This window comes from Ranitomeya imitator, chromosome 3 (assembly GCF_032444005.1).
Source record: "Ranitomeya imitator isolate aRanImi1 chromosome 3, aRanImi1.pri, whole genome shotgun sequence".
NCBI lineage: Eukaryota > Metazoa > Chordata > Amphibia > Anura > Dendrobatidae > Ranitomeya > Ranitomeya imitator.
The window spans coordinates 327,779,779-327,803,934 of record NC_091284.1 but is presented as its reverse complement, the minus strand read 5'-3'; the positions used below and the strand labels follow the sequence as shown (position 1 = coordinate 327,803,934).

Genomic DNA, 24,156 nt, shown 5'->3' with positions numbered 1-24,156 from the left:
TTCCCTATAAGGTGAAGTAAATTGTAATTGTAAAGTGCAAATGCATCAATACCCCAATGTCCAAATCACATTAATTATAAAGGATAATCCACAATAGCAACTAACGGAGCATGTATAAAAAGTGCAGGTACATATCGTCTTAGGCTGGTTTCACATTTGCGTTTTTTTGTGTGCGTTTTTGCGCAAAAAAAGCATGCGTTTTTTCCCCTATACTTAACATTAAAAACGCATGCTTTTTTGCATGCGTTTTGACGTGTTTTTGCAACGCATGCGTTTTTTTCTCTGCATGCGTTGTGTTGCAGAAATGCAACATGTAGTAATTTTAGCTGCGTTTTTTTGCCGCAAAAAAACCCTATTGATGTCTATGTAAACGCATGCGTTTTTATAGAAAAACACAAGAATACACACTGAAAAGCCACCCCCCAACCCTAACCCTAGGTATCCTAACCCTAACCCTGAGGGTTAGGGTTAGGATCCCTAGGGTTAGGGTTAGGATCCCTAGGGTTAGGGTTAGGATCCCTAGGGTTAGGGTTAGGGTCCCTAGGGTTAGGGTTAGGATCCCTAGGGTTAGGGTTAGGGTTAGGATCCCTAGGGTTAGGGTTAGGATCCCTAGGGTTAGGGTTAGGGTCCCTAGGGTTAGGGTTAGGATCCCTAGGGTTAGGGTTAGGGTTAGGATCCCTAGGGTTAGGGTTAGGGTCCCTAGGGTTAGGGTTTGTGCTAGAGTTTGTGTTAGAGTTTGTGTTATGGTTAGGGTTAGAGTTTGTGTTACAGTTTGTGTTTTAGGGTTAGGGTTAGAGTTTCTGTTTTAGGGTTAGGGTTAGGGATAGAGTTTGTGTTTTAGGGTTAGGGTTAGAGTTTGTGTTTTAGGGTTAGGGTTAGAGTTTGTGTTTTAGGGTTAGGGTTAGAGTTTGTGTTTTAGGTTTAGGGTTAGGGTTAAGATCCCTAGGGTTACTAGGGATCCTAACCCTAACCCTAAGTAATTCTGTTTATAGTGGGTTTTCTAGTTGACTTTGATGATTGGCAGCTGTCACACACTTATCATGCGTTTCAAAAACGCAAACGCAGGAAACAACGCATGTAAATGCGTCAAAACGCCGCGTTTGTGTTAAAACATGCAAAAACGCATGCGCCTAAAAAACGCAGTGTTTAAACGCGTTTTTTCACCAAATGCGTTTGCGTTTAAAACGCTGCGTTTTTAAACACAAATGTGAAACCAGCCTTAGGCTACTTTCACACTAGCATCGTGCGCTGCACGTCGCGATGCGACATGCAGACGCACCAACGCTAGCATTGTTAGCACCGCACAACGGGTGCAGCGGATGCAGATTTTCATCGCATCCGCTGCCCCATTGTGAGGTGCGGGGAAGTGGGGGCGGAGTTCCGGCCGCACATGCGCGGTCGGAAAAAGTGGTCTGTCGGCAGCAAAAAACGTTACATGTAACGTTTTTTGCTCCCGGCGGTCCACCACAACACGGCGCAACCGTCGCACGACGGTTGCGACGTGTGTCAATGCGTCGCAATGCGTCGCAATGCGTCGCTAATGTTAATCTATGGGGCAAAAACGCATCCTGCAAACAACTTTGCAGGATGCGTTTTTTCCCCTAAACGACGCATTGCGACATATTGAAAACAACGCTAGTGTGAAAGTAGCCTTAACTTGAAGTAACGACTAGCTGAGCCGAATAGGAAGTATCTACACAATCTGAGCCACTATTAGGCTGCCGTCACACTAGCTGTATTTGGTCAGTATTTTACATCAGTATTTGTAAGCCAAAACCAGGAGTGGAACAAATAGAGGAAAAGTATAATAGAAACATATGCACCACTTCTGCATTTATCACCCACTCCTGGTTTTGCCGACAGTGCGAGACCTTTTATTTTGACAAAATGGTTCTCAGTTAGGAGACAGAGCTGGGGCTTGGAGTCCAGAACCAACCCGAGGAAGGATTGTACTTTCTCCGGTGCTAATCTCGACTTGACGGTATTTACTTTCCACCCCAGTTCTTTTAGGGTCACAGTCACTTCTACTTGATTTATACAGTGATCTACCGACCTCCCCACTATAACTACATCCCGAGAACGAAGGAAGGACATGACCTCCGACATTATCTTGGTAACTACTCTTGGCGCTATAGACAGACCGAATGGGGGGCTGCATACTGGTTGAGCTTGATCTGTCCCTGGACATACAGAGCTACCCTTAGGAATTTTTGGTGGTCCCGATGGATTGGGACATGCTAATAGGGAATTTAGATTGTGAGCCCCAACGTGGACAGTGATGTTAATGTGTGAAAACTGTAAAGCGCTGCGGAATATGTTAGCGCTATATAAAAATAAAGATTGTTATTATTATATTATTGGGACGTGATAGTAGGCATCTTTTAAGTCTAAAACCGCCATGAAGCAGTCCTGGAACAACATCTTCATCGCCGTATTTACCAACTCCATTTTGAAGGAGTAATTCACAACCCACTGGTTCAGCTTTCTCAGATTGACAATAGTTCTTAGTGAATCGTCTGGTTTTTGTATCAAAAAGAGGGGGTATAAAATCCCCTTCCTTCCTCTTCCCTCAGGACTTCTCTGCTTTTGCACCAGTCCCAACACCTCTGCCTCCAGGGCTAGTTGTTTCCTGGGGACTTTCTGCAGGGTGTCAATACAAAAGTCTGCAGAGGTGGACAAATAAAATCTATCTTTAGGCCATGTCTGATGACACTCGGTACCCAACGACTGGGGAAGATGTTCACCAAGGCAGGGAGAAAGAGAGAGCCTCTCCCCTACCTCTGACCTGATGTCATAGGGAAGGCTTTTTGACAACGTAGAGGGTCGTCAAAACATGTAACCAGACCCTTTTCTGTCTTTGAAGTCCCAGCTCTTCCTCTCCCCAGGGGGACGGCCTCTATTTAATTTCCTTCTCCAAAAAGGTTTTCTGGTCTCCGCTGGAAAACGAGGGAAACCCTTCTTTTTATCCCCTGCTTTTTCTAAGATGTCCTTCAGCTTTTGACCTAAGAGGAACTAACATGGGATGGAACAGAGTCTATTCATTGAAGGCACGTCACCAGGACACCCCTTTAGCCATAAGGCGCATCTAGCTGCATTAGACAGGCCTGCTGCTCTAGCCGCCAGTCTCACAGAATCTGCTGAGGAATTTGATGGAAAGGCTGCTGCCCTTTGCACCAAGGTCATATTGGCCAGCAACTCGTCCCTTAGAACCTTACCCCTCAGCTGTTCCTCTATCTGCTGCAGCCAGACCATAAGAGAGCAGGCAATACATGTCCCAGATATTGCCGGTTTCAGACCTCCTGTGGCCGCCTCCCAGATGTGCCTCAAGAACCCATCTTCTTTCTTGTCCAATGGGTCTCTTAGCATGCCAGAGTCCAATAAGGGCAGGGACAACTTCTTAGATGACCTGGCCACAGCTCCATCAATCTTAGGGACTTTATCCCACTCCTTCTCTATGAGCGCTTTTAACCTAGCATTAACCGGGAATGTGCACTTGCTTTTTTCCTCCAGACCCCCGAACATAACATCCTCTAAAGATTTAGGCATCTTCTCCTCCCTTAGGCCCATAGTAGACCTGACCGCTTTAACTAGACTATCCGCCAGAAAGCACGGTTGGCCTCCTACATCATTGTCTGAGGAGGAGACGGAGGATGTGGAGGAGGAGGGGAAGGGAGACAGGGGTTCTCCATGATATTCCTCACCGGATTGTGAGGAGGGAGAGTGGTGTGGCAGCCACAGAAGAGCCCCAGGACCCCTGACTGCACTGCTCCTACACTCGCGCGCGACCAGGACCACAGGACCCACGAATGGCACTTCCATCACCTTAAGGCCGGCATACAGGAGCCCTGCCTGTTCTTCCAGTGCCGGGACAGGTGTGGGTGAGTGGAAACAACGTCCACAAAACTGACATGTTTTCAGCACTAGGGTCCCTCTCAGGACAGGAAACCCAACTGAAGCGAGGGAGAGGTAACGCCCTTTTATTTTCAGTAGATTTCCTGTTCTGGCTGGGTAGATCCCTTTCTCAGGTGTGCTGTCATGGGTGAAGGGAAAATAGCTGGTTGCACCACTTTTCCAGTCAGATATCGTAATAGTTCAAGGAAGCCATGCAGAGAATAAGCTGTAGGAAACGAGTATATATGACACTTATGCAGATGGAAGTCTGGTATAATTACTGTGGAGTGGCCAAGAAATTCTGTGGCCACACCATTCATTATTGGTACAATGACACAAATACAAAAGAAGAAATGATTGTGCAAGGAAATTTAAAACAAGGTTTGATCACTGATATTATAATACAACTAAAAGAGTGAAATGTCCCTGCACCAGAGTCTAAAGGATATTTTCCAAAAAAAAGCTTGAAATGCAGATTAGACCCTATACACAGAACAGTCTCAGCTGCAACAGCCATCTGCATTATTTCTTATGTACTATACATCTCTCCTAGGAGCAAGTGATGCTGCATGCCACTGATTGTTGTATGGTTTGGTTTAACTCTAATAAAACAAACAGTTTGCCACAATAAGGAATTAGGGGGACACAGAGGTATAATGAGAAACTATTCATCTCAATGGGCACCATACAACACTGGGCAGTTGGAAGCATTGGCTGCCAGTACCTGGATTTCAGCTGTGGGATAAGGGAGAACAATTTTGCTAATAATTCAAGCCTAACAATATTACATCTTATTCATTAATGAACTGATTCAAACACTATGAAGAAATACGATCTAGTTGTACAATGGGAGAAATAAGTATTTGATCCATTGCTAATTTTGTAAGTTTGCCTACTGACAAAGACATGAACAGTCTATAATTTTAAGAGTAGGTTAATTTTAACAGACAGACAGAATATCAAAAATTAAATCCTGAAAATCACATTGTATAAATTATATAAATTTGCATTTTGCAGTGAGAAATAAGTATTTCTCTGGCAAACAAGACTTAATACTTGGTGGCAAAACCCTTGTTGGCAAGCACAGCAGTCAGACTTTTTTTGTAGTTGATGTAGAGGTTTGCACACATGTCAGGAGAAATTTTGGTCCACTCCTCTTTGCAGATCATCTCTAAATCATTAAGATTTTGAGGCTGTAGCTTGGCAACACGGAGCTTCTTCTCCCTCCATAAGTTTTCTATGGGATTAAGGTCTGGAGACTGGCTAGGCCACTCCATGACCTTAACCCCTTCACCCCCGAAGCTTTTTTCATTTTCGTTTTTCACTCCCCTTCTTTCCAGAGCCATAACTTGTTTATTTTTCCGTCAATATGGCCATGTGGGGGCTTATTTTTTGTGGGACGAGTTGCACTTTTGAACACTACCATTGGTTTTACCATGTCGTGTAACAGAAAACAGGAAAAAAAATCTAAGTGTGATGAAATTGCAATAAAAGTGCAATCCCACACTTGTTTTTTGCTTTGCCATTATGATTCTCCAGGTCATTACGAGTTCAAAGAAACCAAACATGTCTATGTTCTCTTTTATCCAAAATGTACAAAAAATTCCAAAGTTTTTGCTAAAAAAAAATAAATAAATAAAAATTGCGCAATTTTCTGATAACGGCAGCGTCTCCATTTTTCATGATCTGGGGTTGGGCGAGGGCTTATTTTTCGCGTGCCGAGCTGACGTTTTTAATGATACCATTTAATTGCAGATACGTTCTTTTGATCGCCCATTATTGCATTTTAAAAATGTAATTTTGGCGTTTTGATTTTTTTTCTCACTACGCCGTTTAGCAATCAAGTTAATCCTTTTTTTATTGATAGATCAGGAGATTCTGAGTGTGACCATACCAAATATGTGTAGGTTTGATTTATTTTATTGTTTTATTTTGATTGGGGCGAAAGGGGGGTGATTTGAACTTTTATATTTTTTTATATTTTTAAACTTTTTTTAAAATTTTGGCATGCACTACACGATCGCCTCTGCTGCATAGAGGCGATGCACAGAATACCTCTATGCAGCAGAATTGCAGGCTTGCTATGAGCGCCGACCACAGGGTGGCGCTCATAGCAATATGCCATCAACAACCATAGAGGTCTCAAGGACACCTCTGGTTGTGATGGCAGCACACCGATGACCCCCACTCACGTGACGGGGGTCAGTGGTGCGAGTACTTCTGGTCACGTGGCCGGTAGCGCTTGTTAAATGCCACGAGTTTGACAGTGGTATTTAAATAGTTAATTGGAGACGGCGGATCGCGATTCTGCTCGCCCCCATTACGCGCACATGTCAGCTGTTGAAAACAGCTGACATGTCGCGGCTTTGAGGTGGGCTCACCGCCGGAACCCACCTCAAAGCAGGAGATACTGCCAGCTGACGTACTATCCTGCCAGCTGGCAGAAAGGGGTTAATGTGCTTCTTTTTGAACCACTCCTTTGTTGCCTTGGCTATATGTTTTGCATCATTGTCTTGCTGGAAGAAGCAGCTACGACCCATTTTTAATGTCTTGGCCGAGGGAAGGAGGTTGTCACTCAGGATTTTACGGTACATGGCTACATCCATTCTCCCATTGACGCGGTGAAATAGTCCTGTGCCCTTAGCAGAGAAACACCCCCAAAACATAATGTTTTCACCTTCATGCTTGACAGTGGGGATGGTGTTCTTTGGGTCATAGGCAGAATTTCTCTTCCTCCGAACACGGCGAGTTGTCTTAATGCCAAAAACCTCAATTTTTGTCTCATCTGACCATGCCACCTTCTCCCAATCACTCAGAATCATCCAGGTATTCATTGGCAATTGTCAGACAGGCCTGCACATGTGCCTTCTTGAGCGGGGGAGCTTGCGGGCACTGCAGGATTTTAAACCTTTATGGCGTAATGTGTTAGGCTAGGTTCACATTTGCATTCAGGAGGGCTGCAGATGGCTGCATACTTCCTCCCTGAAGCTCCGTCTACTGCTGTATGCATCCTGTGTTTCCTTGAGTACCTATCTTTAACATTGGGTACGCAGGGACATGCATTGTATGCGGATGTGTCCGCATGCGGCAATTTGACGTGTACGGCGACCGCACAAAAATGCTATATTTCGCGTTTCACTGCCATCACCGCACACGCCAAATCGCCGCATGCGGACGCATCCGCATACAACGCATGTATCTGCGTACCCAATGTTAAAGATAGGTATGCAGGGAAACGCAGGACGCATACAGCAGTAGGCGGAGCTTCAGGTAGAAAGAAGAGAGGAAGTACGCAGCCATCCATAGCCCTCCTGAACTCAAATGTGAAACCAGCCTTACCAATGGTTTTCATGGTGACTGTGGTCCCAGCTGCCTTGAGATCATTAACACGTTCCCCCCATGTAGTTTTAGGCTAATCTTTCACCTTCCTCATGACCAAGGATACCCCACTAGGGGAGATTTTGCATGGTGCCCCAGATCGGTCGATTGACAGGCATTTTGTATTTCTTCCATTTTCTTTCTATTGCACCACCATTTGTGTTCTTCTCACCTAGCGTCGTACTTATGGTTTTGTAGCCCATTCCAGCTTTGTGCAGGTCTATGATCTTGTCCTTGACATCCTCTACAACACGGGCAAGACCAAAGACCTTTATAAGGATAAGAGTCTGACTGATCAATTGAGTCTGGACAGAAGTCTTTTATAAAGGTGACTATAAAGGCTCCTTCTCACTTGCGAGAAATACGTTTGAGTCTCGCATGTTAAAACCAAGCTCTGGCACCGGCACTCCAGAGCGGAGTGTGCGGCTGCATAGCAACACATGGAGCTGCACGCTCTGCTCCCAAGTGCTGGCGACAGAGCTTGGTTTTAACATGCGGGACTCGCACGTATTTCTCACAGGTGAGAAGGAGCCCTAAGACAGTTGTCGTTAATGCAGGTAACAAATTGATTAGGAGCGTCTAACTGGTCTGTAGGAGCCAGAACTATTAATGGTTGGTAGGGGATCAAATTCTTATTTCTCACTGTAAAATGCAAATAAATCTATATAATTTATACAATGTGATTTTCTGGATTTTATTTTTGATATGCTATCGCAATATTAAAATTAACCTACCCTTAAAATTATAGACTGTTCATGTCTGTCAGTGGGCAAACGTACAAAATCAGCAAGGGATCAAATACTTATTTCCCTCACTGTATGTGGCAAATGGAGAACATGCATCCCTTGGCAAATCTGATCCCAATTTGCCAACTTGTAAAGTTCTACTAACAGTTGACTATTATCAAATACAGTTCTGTAATGGCCTGAGGACTAGTTTTTTCTTGACAAAATTTGGATGCTCTCATTCAGTGCTAATCAGCAGTAAGAAAGTGATCGCCAAGTGGAATAGAAATATCCAGATATTAATGCATCACTGAACACCACATTTATGAACCCGCTGTGGTACAAAAGGCATTGGACTGAATTTTCACAAATTTTTTAAAAAAATGGTATGGCTATACAGATTCATATGTTGCTACTGACATTCATAATAAAAACTATAGATTTTTGCAGTATTAAAAATGTGAATGGCTACGCTTTGAATATTGTTAAACAATATCTGAATATAAGCTAAAATAATTTGTCAGATGCTTGGCCAATAGATGCCTATTGGTATTTCACAAGATATACTTGGACAGTGTTTTTGCTATTCCTCTGATGTGGTCCTTGAATGTAGCATGAAAGTGGCTTATCTGGTTTCAACAATTACACTAATTACTGGGGTTTAAAGATCTTTGCAGATTTCATATATGTTCTGCTGACTTATGCCACTGTACTAGATGGCATTGGTAAAGTAGAATCAAAGTCAATATTTATATTTTAGGGATAGCACTTTTCTTCTGATCATCAGGCCACATTCACACATCCATGTGTCACAGTCGGAGCATAAGGACCGCGAGGCGCAGACCAGTCACGAGTCTCCTCGACTTGACGTGCGGATGTGTGCATGCAGCCTCTATAGACATATATATGTATTTGCAATATAGTATTATTTGACATTGCTAAATACAATCTCAGTAGCCCAGGAATCTGGATTGCAGATACTATAAAGTGGACATACTACAGCTGTGTAATGTAATCCTAATGCAGGAAGATTATAGCATACGTTACATTAAAAGTGACAAAGCATAAAACCTCACCTAGGGTCCAAGCAAAATAATACTTTGGTCTCCTGGAAGCTGCAGTCAAGTAGAGTTCCAAAAAAAGGTAGGGCACAGAGTTATTTGGGTCACTTGAAATAGTGAATTGGTCCGACAGCATAATATGAGCAGCTAATAGAAAACAGCAAAGCCACAATTTCTTGAATACTGCCACCTGAGGTAAAAAAAAAACACATGCTTTATTCACAGGATCGATGACATATTTTAAATATTGAAAATTTCTCTGTGTTATTAAACACATATGCTACAAACAATGACCCGCAGAGGTCACAGGACTATGACTTCAAGGTGCTATGTGATGTAAATAAGTTATAAAGTCATCACATCAAAAATGAAATCCCAATATGGCCAAGTATTACTTTCCACCTACTGGCAGGCCAGAAGCAACAGGCGAGCTGTCTAATTACACCAACAATATCGATATATACAGATATGATACTTTGGAAATAGTAAAGAAAATTATTTTATATACATGATAGCATTATACATTTCCATGTAGACCGAGCTAAATCATATAGCATGTAGACTATTGCACATATTTGCTACACATGTTCTCACCACTAAGGCATCATGCACATGGCAGAGCACTGTGCACAGAGACTGTATGGCAGTGAACAACCTTTGTACGCTGCAAAATAGGCTCAGTTTGGAGGCGCTAGTGCAGCGCCCCAGAGTCCTGGTCGTTGCAGTAATGTCGTTCTTCCACCAGGGGGAGCGATGTTACGTCTGATGGCACCAAAGGAGTTCACCCTGCCAGGTATCACAGCCACACACACACTTCACACGCCGGCCACCAGGGGGAGCAAAAGGTTCTATCTATTAGGCCACTCCTCACACTTGGGTAAAACTGGGGGTTGGTTTGGAAGTGAGGCAGAAAGAGAAAGGAGGAGGAGAGGAGAGGAGCAGACTGGGCTCGGCCCAGGAAAGGGAAAGAAGGACACGGAGCTGCGCCTGCAACCCATGCGGCAGCCTCCTAAGAAAGGACAAGGAAGGAAGTGTGCCGTAGTGAGTGAGCACAGAAGTCATAGCAACAGGAGTAAAACAACAGCGGGAGACCAGCTAGAAGCAGGCTGCCTCCCTCTGAGCACAGATCCGGTGACCGGAACACCGAGGGAGTAATAGACTCTACGCTTTACTTCAGAGACCGGCATGGCAGTCGATTCCAAGTTGGCTGTCTGACCTAAAAGCCTAAGCAGACAAGGTGGCAAAGCGGAGGAGGGGCATCTCTAGGGTCCCTATAAAATAGCCTCAGGCCACCACCGTCATACGGGTTATGTCCTATCCATCTGGGGGACAGAGAGAGAGAAGTAACAAGAGTGAGGACCTTATGGTAGCTAATGCAAGTAGGGACCTACTACGTTACTGTGCGCAAGGGGAAGGCTACTGATTTCCACCTGGATAAGGGGACTCTGGAGTTGCCATCAGACTGGCCAGACTCTGCCTACCCTGTCATCCGGCACCCTGGACTGTGGATGCTGAAGCCTTCAGTAAAGGTAAAGAGACTGCACCCATTGTGTCCTCGTTATTCACCGTGCCTTGCACCATCCACCATCACCATCTACACTTTTGGGAAGCCCTGGGGATATACTTCACCTGTGGGATGGTATACCATCTAGCTGCCATTCCATCACCCCAGCGGACCCCTAAGCAGCGTCGGTCACCCTGACCGAATACCACAGGTGGCGTCACGAACACTACCGTTATCTATGAACTCTGCCTTTTATTGGGCGCCCCTCATAGGGCCACAGTCCGGGTCGGGCAACCCTGACATCCTCGCTGAGGGACCTGGTACCGAGTACCCCATTGCCCTTACGTTGGGGCGATCCACTTGCATTATGCAGCTTCCAACAGAACATGCTATGATGCCTCTGTATGAAATCAGAGTAATGAAAGTATGGTAGTGGTCTCACTTTTATGGCAGGTTTATTATAATTCTGTACAAAACAAAAGGTATAATTCAGCCATGTGTGACCTCTCATATTATCACCCACCTTTAATAACTTCTGCATACACAAAGATGTCTGTCAAGCAAAACTGCCAAATCCACTAAAAGATAGTTGTTGTTTTTTTCACTTTTGCTATATTCCAGATACAGGAGAGTTGCTGCCTGGTCAATATCTAGCTGACATTACACTTCCCACTCACTCCCACTTTCCCTCTTAGTACATGATATGCTCTTGTACACACTCATACTGTTCACATGACTTAGTGCAGATGCTGCTGTAATCACAGGACCTTATGAACCTGCAAGTTCTCCCCACAAACATTCACTGATTTCCAATATGGGGGAGATATTCACACAATAGCAGAGATATTCGCTTTGTGTAAATATGACGAACAAGAAAAATGTTATCATATCTAAATACTTTTAGTTACAACTGAAGGCTATTACTGCAGGACAACTGCTCAATACCACGATAGAAAGATCAGTTTCAAAATTCAAAACATACAGAAATGTTTACATATAAGGAAACTGCAATAACACTTGTCCTCGAACAACACTGCATTACTTACATTTGGGTTCAGATTCTTCTGTTCTCCGTGTATAAATAACTGATAGTCATTAAAGGAACATAGAGGCCCAGCAAGAAGTCCTAGGAATCCCACGGAGTAACTAAGATATGGGAGTATTCCAGGAGGAGATCTGAACAGAATGGACATTAATATTGGTAAAAGGAGAAATGTATGTTCATGATGCTAAAAATAAAAAAGTTACCGTAAATATTATATTATATAAAGTAGAAATAATAGAATGTTATTCTGCTTTCAGTACACAAAAATAGATGGGTGTCGGTGGACTCCTTGAATCCTGGTACCATTACAACAAGAGGATTTGCTGAGCATACCCATTGTGCTAGCTTAGAATGTAAATGTGCAATCCAACTGAAAGGGAACCTGTCAGCAGGATTGTGCACAGTAACCTGCAGACAGTGCCAGGTCGGCGCCGTTCTACTGATTACAATGATTCCTGGATGATGAAATCTGTCTTGTGGTTGGTGTTTAATCTTTATTTTCAGTTTTGAGTTAATGATATGCTTGTGCTCTGGGGCGGCCTGTGGGGGTCTTCATGCACTGCTCTGATTAGGTATTCATCTGTATGGGTTCTTATAGGTCACTGATCCCTCAATGACCTGCCCCCTATTTTACATACTGCATATACTATGGTGGTTTTAGAAAAGAAATGTTTTACATTGAGCAAAATGGCTCTGGCAGCAGTACCTGCGCAGGAGCATATATAACATTATGCCTATAATATTGCTAGGCAAAAAAAAAAATAACTTCATCAAAATGGCGCCGGCACATGCGCAGTGGTATTTATCGTCTTCACATAGATGATGCTGTGCAAGCACCACTGCCAGTTTACTGCAGCCAATTTTCTTTTCTCTATCAAAATGGCGTTAGTGGCGCTGGCACAGTGGCATCTTTTGAAAGGTGATAGATGCTACTGCGCATGCACCCCCGCCATTTTTATGAAGTTATTTTTTTTATAGGTAAGCGTTGCCGCCATTTTGCTAGAGAAAAAAAAATCTGCAATAAAATTGCACCAGAGCTTGTGTAGTAGCATCTTTTGGAATACAATAAATGCTACTACACATGCGCCCCCATCATTTTTATAAAGTTAACTTTTTTGTACTTACCAATATTACAGACATAATGCTATACATGCTACTGCGCAGGCGCCATTTTGCTCAATGTAATTTTTTTTTCTAAACCCACCATAGTATACGCAATATGTAGAATAGGGGGCAGGTTACTGAGGGATCAGTGACCTATCATAAGCCCATAAGGATGAATATGTGAACAGAGCACCACATGAAGACCCCCCCCCCCATCCCACAGGCAACCCCAGAGCACGAGAATCTCATTAAGGTCACAATAGCACAGAATACAGACGAGTGCTATATGAGAAAACATCGCATAGCACTCGGAGCACTGTTAATCTATGGGGCAGATCACATCACCGTTTTTTTCTCAGGCATATTCAGCGTGCGAGTGAAATCACAGCATGCTGCGATTGTACACGTATATTGCCCGAGTCTCGCCAATGCAAGTCTATGGGTGCGAGAAAAAAAAAATCAGACACCACACGGACCATCCATGTGACTTGCGAGAAATACGTACACATTTTCCTCATTTCAGCCCATTGAGCCATTAAATTAACCCCTTTACCTCCAAGGGTAGTTTGCATGTTAATGATCAAGCCAATTTTTACAATTCTGACCACTGTCCCTTAATGAGGTTATAACACTTTAACGTATCCTGATGATTCTGACATTGTTTTCTCGTGACATTCTGTACTTCATGTTAGTTGTAAAATTTCTTTGATATGACTTGCATTTATTTGTGAAAAAAAATGGAAATTTGGCAAAAATTTAGAAGATTTTGCAATTTTCTAACTTTGAATTTTCATGTCCTTAAATCACACAGAGATATCACATAAAATACTTAAGTAACATTTCCCACATGTCTACTTTACATCAGCACAATTTTAGTACCAACATTTTTTTTGCTAGGGAGTTATAAGGGTTAAAAGTTGACCAGCAATTTCTCATTTTTACAACACCATTTTTTTTAGGGACCACATCTCATTTGAAGTCACTTTGAGGGGTCTATATGATAGAAAATTCCCAAAAGTGACACCATTCTAAAAACTGCACACCTCAAGGTGCTTAAAACTACATTCAAGAAGTTTATTAACCCTTCTGGTACTTCACAGGAATTTTTGGAATGTTTTTTAAAAAAAATAAATGAACATTTAACTTTTTTTCACAAAAAATTTATTTCAGATCCAATTTGTTCTATTTTACCAAGCGTAACAGGAGAAATTGGACTGCAAAAGTTATTGTGCAATTTATCCTGAGTACGCCGATACCCCATATGTGGGGGTAAACCACTATTTAGGCACATGGAATAGCTTGGAAGAGAAGGAGCGTCGTTCGACTTTCAATGCAAAATCCATATTGAGTTTGGAGAGCCTCTGATGTGCCTAAACAGTGAAAAAACCCCACAAGTGACACCATTTTGGAAAGTAGACCCCTTAAGGAACTTATCTAGATGTGTGGTGAGCACTTTCAACCCCCAAGTGCCTCACAGAAGTTTATAATGTAGAGCCGTAAAAATAAAAAAAATTTTATTTCACAAAAATGAACTTTTTGCCCTCAATTTTTTATTTTCCCCAAAGGTAACAGGAGAAATTGGACCCCAAAAGTTGTTGTTCAATTTGTCTTGAGTACGCTGATACCACATATGTGGGTGGAGCCACCGTTTGGGCACACGGCGGAGCTCGGAAGGGAAGAAGCGCCATTTGGAATGCAGACTGATGGAATGGTCTGCGGCTGTCATGTTGCGTTTGCAGAGCCCCTGATGTACCTAAACAGTAGAAACCCCCCAAATGTGACCCCATAATGAAAACTAGATCCCACAAGAAACTTATCTAGATGTGTGGTGAGCACTTTGAACCCCCAAGTGTTTCACTAAAGTTTATAAAGCAGAGCCGTGAACGTAAAAAATAATTTTTTTCTCCACAAAAATGAATTTTTAGCCCCCAATTTTTTATTTTAAAAAGGGTAACAGGAGAAATTGGACCCCAAAAGTTGTTGTGCAATTTGTCCTGAGTACGCCGATACCCCATATGTGGGAGTAAACCACTGTTTGGGCGCTGCACTCTGTGCTCACTGACCTCAGAGACTTCCTGACATGCACTGAGCATGACAGGAAGTCTCTCAGCTCTGGTAACCTGGATGTCATCATGACGATATTTGGTTACCATGAGAGCGATCGCGACCCTGAATCATATCGCGGGGTCTCCGATCAAAAGGCAGAGGGGCTATCAGCCCCTCGGCCGGCTCTGTTATGCTGCGGTCATTTTTGATCGCAGTGTTCCAGAGGTTAAGGTTTGTGACCACTCCTGGCACTTAGTGTCGGGTGTCAGCTGTGACAATCAGCTGACACCTGGCCGTGATCAGCCGTACTCCCCCCGGGAGAGTGGCTGATCGCATGCGACGTACTATTCCGTTCATGGGAATTAAGTTCCAGGTCACAGGACGGAATAGTACGTTGGATGGAAGAGAGAGGTTAAATGGGGAAAAGCAGTGAGAAATGTAAAGCCATACGGATGTCATACGGATACATAGATGCAAGAAAATTGCATCATTGCATTCAAACGTATTGCACACGGATGACCATACGGAGAACACTTTTGCGACTCTCGGCAGGGAGACTAAACAACAACCACAAGACGGATTTCAGCAACCCAGGTATCATTTTAATCAGTATAACGGCACAACCATCTCTTGACCCATCCTCTGTATCTAGCTATCGCCCTATATCCCTTCTCCCATATACCTCAAAACTACTAGAATAACACGTCCATCTTGAACTGTCCTCCCACCTCTCTTCTTGCTCCCTCTTCGAACGCTTACAATCAGGCTTCCGGTCACACCACTCCACTGAAACTGCCCTAACTAAGGTCACCAATGACCTATTAACCGCCAAGAGCAAGCGACACTACTTTCTACTCCTCCTTCTGAACCTGTCCTCTGCCTTTGACACAGTGGACCATTCCCTATTATTGCAGACCCTCTCATCCCTTGGCATCACAGACTTGACCCTATACTGGATCTCGTCATACCTAACAGACCAGACATTCAATGTCTCCCACTCGCACACCACCTCCTCACCACGCCCCTATCTGTCAGAGTCCCGCAAGGTTCAGTCCTAGGGCCCCTGCTCTTCTCCATTTACACCTTCGGCCTGGAGCAGCTCCTGGAATCTCACGGCTTTAAGTATCATCTCTATGCTGATGACAAACAGATCTACATCTCTGGACCAGATATCACCACCCTACTAACCAGAATCTCTCAATGTCTGTCCCCTATTTCATCCTTCTTCTCTGCTAGATTTCTAAAACTTAACCCCTTCATGACCTTGGGATTTTTTGTTTTTCCGGGATCGTTTTTTGCTCCCCTCCTTCCCAGAGCCATAACTTTTTTATTTTTCCGTCAATTTGGCCATGTGAGGGCTTATTTTTTGCGGGACGAGTTGTACGACATCAATGGTTTTAGCATGTCGTGTACTGGAAAACGAGAAAAAAATTCCAAGTGCGGTGAAATTGCAAAAAAAAGTGCAGTCCCACACTTGTTTTTTGTTTGGCTTTTTTGCTAGGTTCACTAAATGCTAAAAATGACCTGACATTATGATTCTCCAGGTCAGTACGAGTTCATAGACACCTAACATGACTAGGTTATTTTTTATCTAAGTGGTGAAAAAAAATTCCAAACTTTGCTAAAAAAAAAAAAAAATTGCGCCATTTTCCGATACTCGTAGCGTCTCCATTTTTCATGATCTGGGGTCGGTTGAGGGCTTATTCTTTGCGAGCCGAGATGACGTTTTTAATTATAGCATTTCGGTGCAGATACATTCTTTTGATCGCCCGTTATTGCATTTTAATGCAATGTCGCGGTGACCAAAAAAACGTAATTCTGGCGTTTCAAATTTTTTTCCCGCTACGCTGTTTAGCAATCAGGTTAATGCTTTTTTTTAATTGATAGATTGGACGATTCTGAACGCGGCGATACCAAATATGTGTAGATTTGATTTTTTTTTTCATTGATTTATTTTGATTGGGGCGAAAGGGGGGTGATTTAAACTTTTATACTTTTTTTATTTTTTTAACATTTTTTTCAACTTTTTTTTTTTTACTTTTGCCATGCTTCAATAGCCTCCATGGGAGGCTAGAAGCAGGCACAACTCGATCGCCTCTGCTACATAGCAGCGATCTGCTGTTCGCTGCTATGTAGCAGAATTGCAGGTGTGCTGTGAGCGCCGACCACAGGGTGGCGCTCACAGCTACCGGCGATCAGAAACCATAGAGGTCTCAAGGACCTCTATGGTTACTATTCTGATGCATCGCCGACCTCCGATCAAGTGACGGGGGTCGGCGATGCCGTCATTTCCGGCCGCCAGGCCGGATGCGGTAGTTAAATGCCGCTGTCTGACAGCGGCATTTAAATAGTTAATAGGCGCGGGCAGATCGCGATTCTTCCCGCGCCTATTACGGGCACATGTCAGCTGTTCAAAACAGCTGACATGTCCCGGCTTTGGTGCGGGCTCACCGCGGAGCCCTGCTTCAAAGCGGGGCTTCTGACCTCAGACGTACTATCCCGTCCGAGGTCAGAAAGGGGTTAATATGGGCAAAACAGAGTTCATCATCTTTCCCCCATCTCACACAACCCCCCCAATGGACCTATCCATTAAAGTAAAAGGCTGTCCACTCTCTCCAGTCCCACAAGCTCGCTGCCTTAGGGTAATCCTTGACACGGATCTCTTTCAAACCACATATACAAGCTCTTTCCACTTCCTGCCGACTTCAACTCAAAAATATTTCACGGATCTGTACATTCCTCAACAAAGAATCTGCAAAAACCATAGTCCATGCCCTCATCATCTCCCGCCTTGACTCCTGCAACCTCCTGCTCTGTGGCCTCCCCTCGAACACTCTCACACCCTTCCAATCTATTCTAAACTCTGCTGCCTGACTAATCCACCTGTCCCCCCGGCTATTCACTGGCCTCACTCCTATGTCAATCCCTGCACTGGCTCCCCATTACCCAACAACTCCAGTTCAAAACCCTAACCAAGACATACAAAGCCATCCACAAACTGTCTCCTCCATACATCTGTGATGTCATCTCCTGGTACTTACCTGCACACAACCTCCGATCCTCCCCTCTTCCCACAATCGAATACAAGATTTCTCTTGCGCATCCCCCATACTCCGAAACTCTCTACCACAACATATCAGACTCTTGCCTACCATCAAAACCTTCAAAAAGTACTTGAAGACCTCAATCAAGCCACTGCACGACCAGCTCTACCCTCACCTATTGTATCCTCACCCAAACCTTGTAGATTGTGAGTGCTCACGGGCAGGGTCCTCTCTCCTCCTGTACCAGTCGTGACTTGTATTGTTTAAGATTATTGTACTTGTTTTTATTAAGTATACCTCTCCTCAAATGTTAACCCCTTCATGACCCAGCCTATTTTGACCTTAATTACCTGGCCGTTTTTTGCAATTCTGATCAGTGTCACTTTATGAGGTAATAACTCAGGAACGCTTCAACGAATCCTAGTGGTTCTGAGACTGTTTTTTCGTGACATATTGGGTTCATGTTAGTGGTAAATTTAAGTCAATAATTTTTGTGTTTATTTGTGAAAAAAATGGAAATTTGGCTAAAATTTTGAAAATTTCGCAATTCAAATTTTGAATTTTTATTCTGTTAAACGAGAGAGTTATGTGACACAAAATAGTTAAAAAATAACATTACCCACATGTCAACTTTACATCAGCACAATTTTGGAAACAAAAATTTTTTTTGCTAGGAAGTTATAAGGGTTAAAAGTTGACCAGCGATTTCTCATTTTTACAGCAAAATTTACAAAACCATTTTTTTTAGGGACCACCTCACATTTGAAGTCAGTTTGAGGGGTCTATATGGCTGAAAATACCCAAAAGTGACACCATTCAAAAACTGCACCCCTCAAGGTGCTCAAAACCACATTCAAGAAGTTTATTAACCCTTCAGGTGCTTCACAGCAGCAGAAGCAACATGGAAGGAAAAAATGAACATTTCACTTTTTAGTCACAAAAATTATCTTTTAGCAACAATTTTTTTTATTTTCCCAAGGGTAAAAAGAGAAACTGGACACCAAAAGTTATTGTACAATTTGTCCTGAGTACGCAGATACCCCATATGTAAGGAGGAACTACTGTTTGGGCACACGACAGGGCTCGGAAGGGAAGGAGCGCCATTTGACTTTTTCAATGAAAAATTGGCTCCAATCTTTAGCGGACACCATGTCGCATTTGGAGAGCCCCTGTGTGCCTAAACATTGGAGCTCCCCCACAAGTGACCCTATTTTGGAAACTAGACCCCCCAAGGAACTTATCTAGATGCATAGTGAGCACTTTAAACCCCCAGGTGCTTCACAAATTGATCCGTAAAAATGAAAAAGTACTTTTTTTTCACAAAAAATTTCTTTTAGCCTCAATTTGTTCATTTCCACATGGGCAACAGGATAAAATGGATCCTAAAATGTATTGGGCAATTTCTCCTGAGTATACCGATACCTCATATGTGGTCACAAACCACTGTTTGTGCACACGGCAAGGCTCGGAAGGGAAGGAGCGCCATTTGACTTTTGAATGAAAAATTAGCTCCAATCGTTAGTGGACACCATGTCGCGTTTGGAGAGCCCCTGTGTGCCTAAACATTGGAGCTCCCCTACATGTGACCCCATTTTGGAAACTAGACCCCCCAAGGAACTTATCTAGATGCATGGTGAGCACATTGAACCCCCAGGTGCTTCACAAATTGATCCGTAAAAATGAAAAAGTACTTTTTTTTCACAAAAAATTTCTTTTAGCCTCAATTTGTTCATTTCCACATGGGCAACAGGATAAAATGGATCCTAAAATTTATTGGGCAATTTCTCCTGAGTACAGTAATACCTCACATGTGGGGCACACGGCCGGGCTTGGAAGGGAAGGAGCGCCATTTGACTTTTTGAATGAAAAATTAGCTCCAATCGTTAGCGGACACCATGTCGCATTTGGAGAGCCCCTGTGTGCCTAAACATTTGATCTCCCCCACATGTGACCCTATTTTGGAAACTAGACCTCCCATGGAACTAACCTAGATGTGCGGTAACCACTTTAAACCCCCAAGTGCTTCACAGAAGTTTATAACGCAGAGCCGTGAAAATAAAAAAATCCTTTTTCTTTCCTCAAAAATTATATTTTAGCCCGCAATTTTTTATTTTCACAAGAGTAACAGGAGAAATTTGACCCCAAAAGTTGTTGTCCAGTTTCTCCTGAGTACGCTGATACCCCATATGTTGGGGGAAACCACTGTTTGGGCACACGTTGGGGCTCAGAAAGGAAGTAGTGACGTTTTGGAATGCAGACTTTGATGGAATGGTCTGCGGGCATCATGTTGCATTTGCAGAGCCCCTGATGTGCCTAAACAGTAGAAACCCCCCACAAGTGACGCCATTTTGGAAACTAGACCACCCAAGGAACTTATCTAGATATGTGTTGAGCACTTTGAACCCCCAAGTGCTTCACAGAAGTTTACAACGCAGAGCCGTGAAAATAAAAAAATCATTTTTCTTTCCTCAAAAATGATGTTTTAGCAAGCAGTTTTTTATTTTCACAAGGGTAGCAGGTGAAATTGGACCTCAATAGTTGTTGCCCAGTTTGTCCCGAGTATGCTGGTACCCCATATGTGGGGGTAAACCACTGTTTTGGCGCACGTCGGGGCTCGGAAGGGAGGGAGCACCATTTGACTGAACGCAAGATTGGCTGAAATCAATGGTGGCGCCATGTTGCGTTTGGAGACCCCTGATGTGCCTAAACAGTGGAAACCCCTCGATTCTAACTCTAACACCAACCCCAACACACCCTTAACCCTAATCTCAACTCTAGCCATAACCCTAATCACAACCCTAACCCCAACACACCCCTAACAACAGCCCTAACCCCAACACACCCCTAACCCCAATTCCAACCCTAAACATAATCCTAACCCTAATCCAAACCCTAACCCCAACACACCCCTAACCACAACCCTAACCCCAACACACCCCTAACCATAACCCTAACCACAAGCCTAATCTTACCCCTATTTCCAACCCTAGCCCTAATTCCAACCCTAACTCTAATTCCAACCCTAACCCTAAGGGTATGTGTCCATGTTCAGGATTGCATCAGGATTTGGTCAGGATTTTTCATCAGTATTTGGAAGCCAAAACCAGGAGTGGAACAATTAGAGGAAAAGTATAATAGAAACATATACTCCACTTTTGCATTTATCACCCACTCCTGGTTTTGGCTTACAAATACTGATGAAAAATCCTGACCAAATCCTGATGCAATCCTGAACGTGGACACATACCCTAAGGCTATGTGCCCACGTTGCGGATTCGTGTGAGATTTTACCTGTGGATTTACTGTGGATTTCCAGTGTTTTTTGTGCAGATTTCACCTGCGTATTCCTATTGAGGAACAGGCGTAAAACGCTGCTGAATCCGCACAAAGAATTGACGTTCTGCGGAAAATACAACACAGCGTTCCCGCGCGGTATTTTCCGCACCATGGGCACAGCGGATTTGGTTTTCCATAGGTTTACATGGAACTGTAAAGCTGATGGAAAACTGCTATGAATCCGCAGCAGCCAATCCGCTGTGGATCCGCAGCCAAATCCGCATCGTGTTCACATAGCCTAATTCTAAGGGTATGTGCACACGATGCGGAAAACGCTGCGGATCCACAGAGTTTCCGCTGCTGCGAGTCCGCAGCAGTTTCCCATGAGTTTGCAAAAAACGCTGCGCACATGCTGCGGAAAAAACTGCGCGGAAACGCAGCGGTTTACATTCCGCAAATTTCACTTTCTGCAGATTCCGCAGCGGTTTTACAACTGCTCCAATAGAAAACCGCAGTGAAATCACCTGAAAAACCGCGGTAAATCCGCGATAAATCCGCAGCGGTTTTGCACTGCGGATTTATAAAAACCGCTGCGGAAAAATCCGCAGAGGACCAGAATACATGTGCACATTCCCTAACCCTAACCCTAGTTCTAACTGTAGTGGAAAAAAATTTTTTTTTCTTTATTTTATTATTGTTCCTACCTATGGGGGTGATAAAGGGGGGGTTAATTTACTTTTTTTTTTATTTTGATCACTGTGATAGGTTTTATCACAGTGATCAAAATGTACATGGAACGAATCTGCCAGCCGGCAGATTCGGCGGGCGCACTGGGCGTGCGCCCGCCATTTTGGAAGATGGCGGCGCCCATGGAGAAGACGGACGGACACCGGGAGCCTCGGTAAGTATTAGGGGGCGGAGATCGGGGAACAGGGGGTGTGTCAGAGCACGGGGGGTGGAATAGGAGCACGGGGTGAGCGGGCAGGAGGACGGGGGAGCGGAGCACAGGACGGAGGGGAGCGGACCACAGATCGGTGGACTGGGGGGGCGATCGGTGGGGTGGGGGGGGGGGGCACATCAGTGTTTCCAGCCATGGCCGATGATATTGCAGCATCGGCCATGGCTGGATTGTAATATTTCACCAGTATTTTAGGTGAAATATTACAAATCGCTCCGATTGGCAGTTTCACTTTCACCAGAGCGATCGTAGCCACGGGGGGAAGGGGGGGGGGGATGAAGCCACCCTCCCCCCTGGGCTAAAGTACCACTCCCCCTGTCCCTGCAGATCGAGTGAAATTGGAGTTAACCCTTTCACCCGATCTGCAGAGACGCGATCTTTCCATGACGCCACATAGGCGTCATGGGTCGGTTTGGCACCGACTATCATGATGCCTACGTGGCGTCATGGGTCGGGAAGGGGTTAAGCGCCATGGAATAAATGGTGCTATAATAATAATAAATAATAATAATGTGTTCTATACTGCGTGGGCTGTGCTATATATTACGTGGCCAGTGTTATATACTGCGTGGGCTGCGTTATATACTACATGGCTGCCATATACTGCGTGGGCAGTGTTATATACTACGTGGCTGTGTTCTATACTGCGTGCTATATACTACGTGGCCACTATTAGATACTATGTGGGCTGTGCTATATATTACGTGGGCTGTGTTATATATTACGTGGCCAGTGTTACATACTACGTGGGCTGTGTTATATACTGCGTGGCTGCTATATACTGTGTGGGCTGTGTTATATAGTACATGGGCTGTGTTATTTACTGTGTGGCCTATATTAACGCATTGGGTATTCTACAATATGTATGTATGTATATAGCAGCCACATGGTATATACCACAGGCCTCGTAGTACTCCTACAGTCATGGCCAAAAGTATTCACACCCCTGCAATTCTGTCAGATAATACTCAGTTTCTTCCTGAAAATGATTGCAAACACAAATTATTTGGCATTATTATCTTCATTTAATTTGTCTTAAATGAAAAAAACACAAAAGAGAATGAAGCAAATAGCAAAACATTGATCATTTTACACAAAACTCTAAAAATGGGCCAGACAAAAGTATTGGCACCCTCAGCCTAATACTTGGTTGCACAACCTTTAGCCAAAATAACTGCGACTAACCACTTCCGGTAACCATCAATGAGTTTCTTACAATGTTCTGCTGGAATTTTAGACCATTCTTCTTTGGCAAACTGCTCCAGGTCCCTGATATTTGAAGGGTGCCTTCTCCAAACTGCCATTTTTAGATCTCTCCACAGGTGATCTATGGGATTCAGGTCTGGACTCATTGCTGGCCACCTTAGAAGTCTCCAGTGCTTGCTCTCAAACCATTTTCTAGTGCTTTTGAAGTGTGTTTTGGGTCATTGTCCTGCTGGAAGACCCATGACCTCTGAGGGAGACCCAGCTTTCTCACACTGGGCCCTACATTATGCTGCAAAATTTGTTGGTAGTCTTCAGACTTCATAATGCCATGCACACGGTCAAGCAGTCCAGTGCCAGAGGCAGCAAAGCAACCCCAAAACATCAGGGAACCTCCGCCATGTTTGACTGTAGGGGCCGTGTTCTTTTCTTTGAATGCCTCTTTTTTCTCCTGTAAACTCTATGTTGACGCCTTTGCCCAAAAAGCTCTACTTTTGTCTCATCTGACCAGAGAACACTCTTCCAAAACATTTTAGGCCTTTTCAGGTAAGTTTTGGCAAACTTCAGCCTGGCTTTTTTATGTCTCAGGATAAGAAGTGGGGTCTTCCTGAGTCTCCTACCTTACAGTCCCTTTTCATTCAGATGCCGACGGATAATACGGGTTGACACTGTTGTACCCTTGGACTGCAGGGCAGCTTGAACTTCTTTGGATGTTAGTCGGGGTTCTTTATTCAACATCCACACAATCTTGCTTTGAAATCTCTTGTCATTTTTTCTTTTCCGTCCACATCTAGGGAGGTTAGCCACAGTGCCATGGGCTTTAAACTTCTTGATGACACTGCGCATGGTAGACACAGGAACATTCAAGTCTTTGGAGATGGACTTGTAGCCTTAAGATTGCTCATGCTTCCTCACAATTTG

The 24,156-nt window shown here is 43.9% G+C and overlaps 1 protein-coding gene across 1 annotated transcript in view; it reads right to left on the bottom strand.

Annotated features, from left to right (window-relative positions):
* Positions 1 to 24,156, bottom strand: part of LOC138669865 (lysophospholipid acyltransferase 2-like) — a 237,206-nt gene that overhangs the window by 26,654 nt on the left and 186,396 nt on the right. The window contains exons 7-8 of the mRNA XM_069756698.1: positions 11,606 to 11,735; positions 9,071 to 9,245 (exon numbers count right to left, since the gene is read on the bottom strand). Of these exons, the coding sequence (XP_069612799.1) occupies positions 9,071 to 9,245; positions 11,606 to 11,735 (305 nt within the window). The remainder of the gene's footprint in view (positions 1 to 9,070; positions 9,246 to 11,605; positions 11,736 to 24,156) is intronic.